This window comes from Herpailurus yagouaroundi, unplaced genomic scaffold (genome assembly GCF_014898765.1).
Source record: "Herpailurus yagouaroundi ecotype Mexico unplaced genomic scaffold, PumYag 163, whole genome shotgun sequence".
Classification (NCBI taxonomy): Eukaryota; Metazoa; Chordata; class Mammalia; order Carnivora; family Felidae; genus Herpailurus; species Herpailurus yagouaroundi.
In genome coordinates, this window is record NW_024412404.1 from 13542514 (window position 1) to 13552135 (window position 9622).

A 9622-nucleotide genomic window follows, 5' to 3' on the forward strand; every position below is an offset into this window, starting at 1 on the left:
AGTTTGCAGAGGAAACAACACCTCTGAAAGATACTGGCAAATCAGACATGCACACTAAGATTTAGGCATGATTTAATTTAGTTGTATTCATTGTTACCTTGCTGGAGGCTCCTAAGTTTCAGCTAAGTGATGAAATGCTCCTAAAACTTAGATTTTATTCTATGTATATATTAATTCTATTTAATCTATAAAACTCACAGAGTTACTTCTTAGCTTCAGTAATGGCCTGTCTGGCAAGTGGTGACTTCCTGGGTGTTTAAGGAATCCTACCCTGTTTTTTTAATTCGTAGCCAAATGATAAACTTAGTTGTGACATTGAAGATATTTTCAAAAACTGAAAAGGATCCACCAAAGAGTTAGACTTGGAACTAATTTCCATAAGTTCTGGACCAACTAAAGATATTCAATGAATTATTCTGGGTACCAAAAAAAGGAAATAGGTTTTAAGAACCCAAACCAACAAAGAGCAATCAAATAATGTCATGCAAACACAAAATAAGCAGCAGCATTGCAAGCACAACCTCAGGAGGAGTATCATGAAAACGAAACCAACAAGCAGCACCACACCAGCATCCAGGTACACAACTATCCAATAGGTTACCTCTGTCTAGTGAAGATCCCATCATACACCACAAAGGAAAGAAAACTGGTTAACCAATTGAAAACACAAGTACCAAATGAATCATCACGATCTTCTTTGTAATCCTATCCAAAATAGCCTTTACTGGGTATTTGCTTGTTCATATGAAACAGGAGGCATAAACAGGTAAAAATCCACAGTTGAATGCTGACAAAGCAGTATGAGGTTTTGATGGCACATTCTACTTAGGAAAGGATTTCTTTGATTCATCTCTGGTGGACAGAAAGCCACCTGTTTGGTCCCGTTTGGCAGGATTTAGACATTACTTCTTTGACTCATCTCTGGTGGACAGAAAGCCACCTGTTTGGTTCCGTTTGGCAGGATTTAGAGATTACTTCTTTGAATGGACAACAAAAATGAGCACATAGTCCAATGTGTTTCAGTTAGGGTTAAATCTCATACCACACTTGATCTTCTACCAACAGACTGAACACAAATTTCAGACAGCTGGATGAGAACTAGAGCAGCAAAGCCTTTCACTGGAGGTTAATATTTTAATTTCTCAAAAAAGGGAAACAAATGGTTACATTTTTTACATTATCTAAGATACTGCAAAAATAAAGTATGTAAGAAAAAATACACAAAATGAGAATAGGCTCCCAAAGGCATAACATTACTAACTAAACAATAAATATGTATAAAAGCTGAATACTTTGTATTAATTATGCAATCATCTTTAAAACAATTTTTTAATGTTTGTTTATTTCTGAGAGAGAGACAGACAGACAGAGCATGACCAGGGGCCAGGCAGAGAGAGAAGGAGACACAGAATCCGAAGCAGGCTCCAGGCTCCGAGGTGTCAGCACAGAGCCGGACATGGGGCTTGAACTCAGGCTATGTGATCATGACCTGAGCTGAAGTCGGATGCTTAATCGACTGAGGCACCCAGGTGCCCCTAATTATGTAATGATCTTACAAAGAGATTGCTATAAGCCAATAAAATAAATAATATATTGGGATCCAGAAGATGAGAAACAGACAAACATGTAAGGAAAGAGTGAAAAGAAGCACTTAAGACAAAGAAGCATGGCTAACATTATTTTTCTAACAATCACCTGGACTATGCTGCTGCTTGGAAGATATCAAAAGACAAATCTAATTCTGTTGGTAACTTTTAATTTTGATATAATTGCGAACTCAGAATAGTGGAAAGAGCAATATAAGACACTTTCATACACATTTTACCCAGATTCACCCATGGTTTACATATTACCGTAGTTGCTTTATCATTTTATATATACATATATTCTTTTGTACCTCTGAAAGTTCAACACACACGCCCTTTTACATTTAAATACTTCAATATACACTTCCTATGAACAAAGACACATTCTCTTATATACCATAGCATAAATTTAATGAAACCAAGATATTTAATACTGATACATACTATTATCTAATCCAGTCTATTTTTAAATTCAGTTAACAATTCCAATAATTTCCTTTATAACTATTTTCTCCCCAGCCCAGGATATAATCCACCATCATAAACAGCATTAGTTGTCATGTCTCTTTAATTTTCATTAATCCAAAACAGGTTTTTTTGTCCTTTATTTTTTCCTTTGGAGGTTTGTTACTATCTTTGTGGTAAAATTTATGTAACAGAAATTCACCATTTTAACCATATAATATGTGGGCCTTTGAATTTCGCTCCTTTCACATGTTTTCTCAGTTCATCCATGTTGTGGCATCAATTTCTTTTAATCACCAATGAATATTCCATTGTATACATACCACGATTTGTTTATCCATTCATCCATTAAGGGATAGTTCGGCTGTCACCACTTTTTGGCGATTGGGAATAGTGCTACTATGAACATTCACGTACAAGTATTTGTTTGACTATCTGCTTTCAATTTTTTTGGGTATGTACCTAGGAGTGGAATTTCTGGGTCATATCATAACTCTGTGTTTAAGTTTTTGAGAAACGGCCAAAGTGTTTTCCACAGTGGCTGTACCATTTTATGTTACTACTAGCAATGTACAAGGATTCCGATTTTTCTATACCCTCATCAACACTTATTTTCCTTTTTTAAAAAAATTGTAGCCATTCTAGTGAGTGTGAAGTGGTATCTCATTGTGGTTTGATTTACATTTCCCTAGTACCTAATGATATTGAGCATCTTTCATGTGTTCGTTGGTCATTTACACACCTTCTTTGGAGAAATGTCTTCAAATCCTTTGCCTTTTTTTAGAATTGGATTATCTGTCTTTTTGTTATTGAGTTGTGAGAGTTCTTTGTATATTCTGTATATAAAACCCATAACAGGTACGATTTGCAAATGTTTTCTCCACTCTGTCCATTGCCTTTCTACTGTACCTTGATAATGTCCTTTGAAAAGGTTTAAATATTGATGAAGTTCAATTTGTCTACTTTTTCTTGTTGCTTGTGCTTTTGATGTCATATCGAAGACTCCACTACCAAAGCCAGGGGTGTGAAGATTTACCCCTATGTATCTTCTAATAGCTGGGTAGTTTTAGCTTTTACATTTAGGTTATTGATCCGCTCTGAGTTAATTTTTGTATGTAATGTGAGGTAGGGATCCAACTTCATTCTTTTGCATGTGGATATCCAGTTGACCCCACACTATTTGTTGAAGAGACGTCTTTCACCACAGAATGGTCTTGGCACCTTGTTGAAAACAAATCGACTACGAATGTGTGGGTTTATTTCTGGGCTCTCAGTTTCATTCCATTGATATATATGTCTATCTTACACCAGGACCACACTGTTTATGTTTTATAATTTTTTTTAATTGTGGTAAAATTCACCTGACATAAAATTTACCACTGTTAACACTTTAAAGTGTATAATTCAGTGGCAATAAGTTCATTCACAATGTTATGAAACCATCACCACTATCTAATTCCAGAACTTTTTCATCACCTCATTTGGAAACCCCTTCCCCACTAAACAGTCACAGCCCCCTGCCCTCTTCTTCTAGCCTCTAATACAATTTCTGTCTCTATGGAGTCCCTGGTTATTTTCTATAAAAGGAACCAAGCATAGTTATCTTCTTAGTGGCTACCTGCAGGTTACGATGAACATCTTAAATTTACAGCAATCTAGTTTGAATTAACACCAACCTAGCTTCAATAGTATTAAAAAAACCCCTCTGCTCCTGGAGAGGTCATTTTCACAAATTACATCTTTATACAGTGTGCCCATTAACACAGATTTATAATTATTATTTTATGCATCTGTCTTTTAAATCACAAAGGAAAAAAAGGGAGTTAAAAACCAAAAATGGCAGTAACACTGGCTTTTATTTACCTGTGTTGTCACCTTAACTGATGTCATTTGTTCATATAGCTTCAAGTTAGTATCTAGTGCCCTTTTATTTCAGCCTTAAGCATTTTCTTTTTTAATATGATAGATTTACTGGCAACAAACTCCCTGCTTTCACGATTCTTCATTTTAGTTTTCAAGTTTGATTATAATGTGTCTCAGTGTAGGTATCTGTGAATTTATCCTAAAGTAGAGTCACATATTTCAATAAATTTGGAAGGCTCTCAGCAATTGTTTCTTCAAATATTGCTCTCTTCTCTTTCTCCTTGCCTTCTGGGATTCCTAGTAGACATATGTTGGTATACTTAATGATGTCACAAAGGTATCTTAAACTCTGTTAATTTCTCTTCATTCTTTTTTATTTCTCAGACTGGATAATATCAACTGACCTATCTTCAAGTTCATGGATTCTTTTTTTCCTGCCTGTTCAAATCTGCCATTAGACCCTTTTAATGAAATTCTTTCAGTTATTGTACTTTTTTTTCAGAATTTAAAACAATTTCTTTTGTTGATATTCTCTATTAGTTCATACATCATTCTCCTTGTTTCCTTTAAGTTCTTTGCCTATGGTTTCCTTTAGGTTTTTAAGTATATTAAGCCAATTGATTTAAAGTTTGTAGTAAGCTTTCTCAAGGATAGTTCCTATTTTTTTTCCTGTGAAATTGGCCATACTTTATTCTTTGAAAGCATAATTTGTTGTTGAAAACTGGACATTTTGTATATTATAATGTGGTAACTCTGGGAACCCGAGTCTCCCTCCTCAGGGTTTGTTGCTGCTGCTTGCGTGGGTTGTAGTTACTTCTTTAGTGACTTTTCTAAATTCTTTTCATAAATACTGAATGCTTTGTCAAGCATGGTCACTCAAGTCTCTGTTCCATTACCTTAGAGGTCAGCTGGTGATCTGACAGAGATTTCCTTAAATTCCTGGAGTCAAATATGTATGTGTGGGAATACTCTCCATGTCTTTACAGATTGGCTTTGTGTTGGGCCTTCTTTCAATGCTTAGCCACTGTTTAAAAAATCTGTCTTTGCCTTCACTTCTTGCTTGCATGGAAGATAAAAAGCAGCCAGAGGTGAAAGCTTAGGGTCTGCTAAGGTTTCTTATAAGTATTCATTCAGTTCCGGGCATGCATAGGCCTTCCAGATTCCTCAGTATACGGTGGAGCACTTCAAAGTCCTTGTTCTCTATCTCCAGCTGCCTCTTCATTTCCCAGGCTCTTTGGTTGGTCTGCCGCTTTTCTCAGCCCGCTGTCGCTAGTATATTTATTACCTTTAAGTGCTTTTGAAAAATGCCACTTGGGAAGCCACCCCATCCCTAAGAGTTCCAATAAAGGCAAAACAAAGGCAAGCCTGCAAGCAGAGATGCCTCATTGACCAGAGAGGTCACTGCCCACATCTATATTCTCCAAGGGCAAGGTCTGCACTGCTTGCTCTGGCACAAGCAAGTTGTACTAGGACTGAGGGCCACAATCTTTATGGCTGCCATTGTGCTGTGGAGTGGGGAAGTGGTTATCAAGTAAGTACGCCACAACTTTATCTTATCAAATTTCAGCATCTTCTTCTTTCAACATTCCCCTGGTTGTTTAAAGTCTGATTCGATTCCAGAGATCCGAAAAAGTTGATTGACAGTTTTTGCCAGCTTACTGACTGTCTTAGTGGAGAGATGCGGTTTTGGAGTTACCTACTCCGCCATTTTTAAAAATCTCTTTACACTTTTTAACCCTAAAAGATTTGAAAAGTGAATTATATTGAAGAATATCCCTCACTTTAAATTAGGCTGATGCTTCCTCATGATTACATATCTGTCTGTTACAAACTATGAATTCATATTGGTATTTCCAATTCCATTCTAATACCATGGGAAACAAGGTAGTCTTACCCCTTACACACTTGTTATTCCCTTCTTCAACAGGGAGAAGCCTGGTTCGCATTATCCTCAATATATTTACTCATTTGCTCAATGAGAGTATATAGAGATTATATTAGAATATACAGAGAGCAGTTTCACAATTGCTAATCATGTCTGCAAAAAACTTATTATCTAGAGTTCAGTATTTGTTACAGTTTTAAGTAAAATCTACTTTGTAAAATGCATAAATCTAATGTACAAAACAATGAATTTTATAAAGAAATAAGTAAATATTTGGAGTAACCCACATCCCCATCAAGATACAGAACATTTCACTGGAAACATTTCCATTGTTTCCTTTATGCTCCTCCACAGTTAACTCCCACCATGTTTTTATACCATTGATTGTTTTGCCTCTTCTAGAAGTTCCTATAAACAGTATCACCAGGATATACTCTTTGGTATACAGTTTCTTTAGCTCAGCCTAATGTTGAGAATCATCCATACTGTATTTTTCAATAGTTTGTTTTTATTGTAGAGAAGTATATTACTCATCAATAAAATAAAAATGAAATAAAAATTTGTATTATAACTTATTTTATATATAATCATAATGCACACATAATAACGTGATTTATTCATTCCTTTACAGATAAACATTTAGGCTCTTTTCAGTTGTTGGCTATTTAGACTTTCCTAAAGGTTATTTATTTAAAAAATTTTTTTTAATGTTTACTTTTGAGAAAGAGAGACAGACAGACAGACACCATGAGCAGGGAAGGGGCAGAGAGGGAGATACAGAATCCGAAGCAGGCTCCAGTCTCTGAGCTGTCAGCACAGAGCCTGACACAGGGCTCGAACTCACACTGTGAGATCATGACCTGAGCTGAAGTTAGATGCTTACCGACTAAGCCACTCAGGTGCCCCATTCCTCAAAGTTACTGTACCTTTTTTACTCACACCATCAATGTATGAGAGTTCCAGTCACTCCACATCACTGCCAACATTTGTGTTGCCAGTCTTTTTAATTTTAGCCATTTGAGTGGGTAGGTAGTGATATTTCTTTGTCGTTTTATTGTGCATTTCCTTGCTGACCAATGTTGTTGAGCACTCTCTATTTATTGGAAATTATATATTTTCTTTGTGAAATAACCAAGTCTTTTGGCCATTTTTTTTTTTTTTTTTAAATCACTGATCATTCTACATTCTGGATATGAGACTCCTTTCAAGGAGTCTGGGTAGCCAGACTCCAAGATGATCCCAGGGATTCTTGCCTGCTGTTATTCACATCCTTATGTTGACCTAGTCTCCTTCACAATGAATCCCGGTTGGTCTGTGTGACCAACAGACGACAGCTTAAGTGATAATGTGTGACCTCTGAGGCTAGGTCATAAAAGGCATAAAAGGCATGCTGCTCTGTTGGAGGGAAGCCAGCTGTCATTTGAACAGAACACTGAGGCAGGACAGTAGAGAGCCTACAGGGAGAGGACCTGAGGCTTCTCAACAAGTCAGTACCAGATATTTCAGTGAGCCACCTTAGAAATGAATCTTCCATCCTCAGTCAAGCTAGATGGTTAAGGCTTTAGCCAATCTCTGACTTAAACCTCATGAAAAAGCCTGAGCCAGAACCATCTAGCCAAATTGCTCCCAAATTCCTTATTTATAGAAAGCATAAGTGACAAGAAATTATGATTGTTTTAAGCCTCCAAGCTTTGGATTTTTTACTCAGCAACAGATAACAAATATAGTCAAATACATATATTAAAAATATTTTCTGCTAGTTTATGACTTATAATTCTCTTTTAACAATCAAAAGTTTTAAATTTTCATGAAGTCTCAATGATTTTTTCCTTTATGGTTATTGCTTTCTATATGCTAATAAATTTTTGCCTCTCTTTAGTACATAAAAATATTCTCATTTTCTTTTAGAAGCCTTAAAGATATAGATTTTACATTTAGGTCTATGATCCATTCCAAGTAAACTGTGAGTATAGTGAGGAAAGGGGTAAGGTATATTTTTTATTTTTTTAAAATATGGATATATAGTTATTTGTAAATCATTTGTTAAAACACCTTCCATTCCCCCATTTAATTATTTTGGCATCTTTACCATATAAATTAATTTACCATATAAGTGGGGCTACTTTTTCCATGCTTTTTTCTGATTTGAGTAGCCCATTTTCTTTTGAAGGTCTTTTGATTATTAACAAAGTGTATGACTGTTTGCCAAAGTATAAATAAACATGAAATTATCTGAATGGTTAAAAAGGTAGCTTAAGCCTCTGCATGAGACGTATTTAAGGTCAGGTTTAGGCTTAGCCACCTCCACTATTAGACGATTATAAAGTGTACAGAGATAATAAAGATGTCACCAAACAGACCTTCAGTTGTATACTGATTGAGAATTACTACTGGAACATATCTCCATAAGGGATATATAATAACACCTTGCAATGCTGATTTAGTTAGTGTGATTTTTCTCTAGGAAGGTACCTCTTCCTCTACTGCTTTAGACAGAATATGTGCATGTTTGCAACTCTCAGTCCTCTTGAAGGAGAAAATATTTCTGTTTGTGTAGCTACATGTGAGATCTCTGCTGAACTCAGTAGAGTGGTAGGAAGGAGAGGCCAAAAGGCCAATGTGCTCCATATAAGAAAAAGTTGAAAATATCTGAATGAAAAGATATAGAACGAAAAAGGATCCTAGGGGCACCTGGGTGGCTCACTTGGTTAAGTGTCCAACTCTTAATTTTGGGCTCAGGTCATGATCTCATGGTTTGTGAGATCGAGCCTGGCATCAGGCTCTGCGCTGACAGTGTGGAGCCTGCTTGGGATTCTGTCTCTCCTTCTCTCTCTGACTCACCCTGCCCCCCTTGTGCTCATGCTTTCTCTCAAATAAATAAAGTAAAAAAACAAACAAACAAAAAACAAAAACAAAAACAAAAAAAAAACTAAAAGAAACTAAAAAAAAAAAAAAAGATCCTAGAAAGGTGAACAAAAAAAAAGGGGGTGGGGAGGGGACATGACAGAGGGATAGAAGTATCAAAGTCAGGAAGAACAGAGGAAAGAGATAGCATGTATGCACATGTATGTGCATATGTTTAAGAGAAAGAACAAAGAATGTCTGTGTTTTGCAGCAGCTCCTTAAAAATGAGAAAGATGTTTAAAGAAGACTTTTAAATTAGCCATGCTTTTCAGTATGCTCTGTGCAACATAATCTTCTAATTCTTTATTAAAGCATTGTTCTTCCGTGCTTCTGGAGCCATGGCAGGGGTAGAAGGAAAGGGTGGGGGAGGGGGGGAAGTTACATGCATGTTTTCTAAAGCACCCACTTGTCAGACAGTGGTTCAGGTGCATTTAAGATTAAGCACCTACTTATTAACTCTAAGAATTTAAAAGTGGGATGAATATCCAAAACTCCAAAGATGCTTCTTATAAAATTCATGACATTTATTAGTCAAAAACACCCAAACTGCCATAAAACTATCAAATTTGATCCCTCAAATTATTTAAAGCTAGGAGGAGAATCAAATAAATATATCAAAATTTGGGAAGAAATGAGAGTTACTAAAGAACCAATTTTTAGGCTATTTGGCATTGTATGACTGCTCCTTAGCTGGTATTTATAAATCAAAGGTCTGATTCTATTATAAATGATATCCTCAAACCACCTAGCCATGGCACATAGGGAATCTGTGAAAATATAGATATTTGAGTTTGATACTGAATAAATTTTTAAAAGTCACAAAGTATGTTGAAAATGGAAAGAAAGAAAGAAAGAAAGAAAGAAAAGAAAGAAAAGAAAGAAAGAAAGAAAGAAAGAAAGAAAGAAAGAAAGAAAGAAA

General features: G+C 35.8%; 1 protein-coding gene across 6 annotated transcripts in view; it reads right to left on the bottom strand.

Moving 5' to 3' along the window:
- The window catches only part of MICU1 (mitochondrial calcium uptake 1), a 260341-nt gene that overhangs the window by 118589 nt on the left and 132130 nt on the right, over positions 1–9622 (bottom strand). For 3 of the 6 annotated variants that reach the window (XM_040485337.1, XM_040485334.1, XM_040485335.1), the window contains one exon: positions 602–607. The exons of the other annotated variants lie outside the window; for them this stretch is intronic. In XM_040485337.1, coding sequence (XP_040341271.1) covers positions 602–607 — 6 coding nt within the window. The remainder of the gene's footprint in view (positions 1–601; positions 608–9622) is intronic. 6 annotated transcript variants of the gene reach the window in all.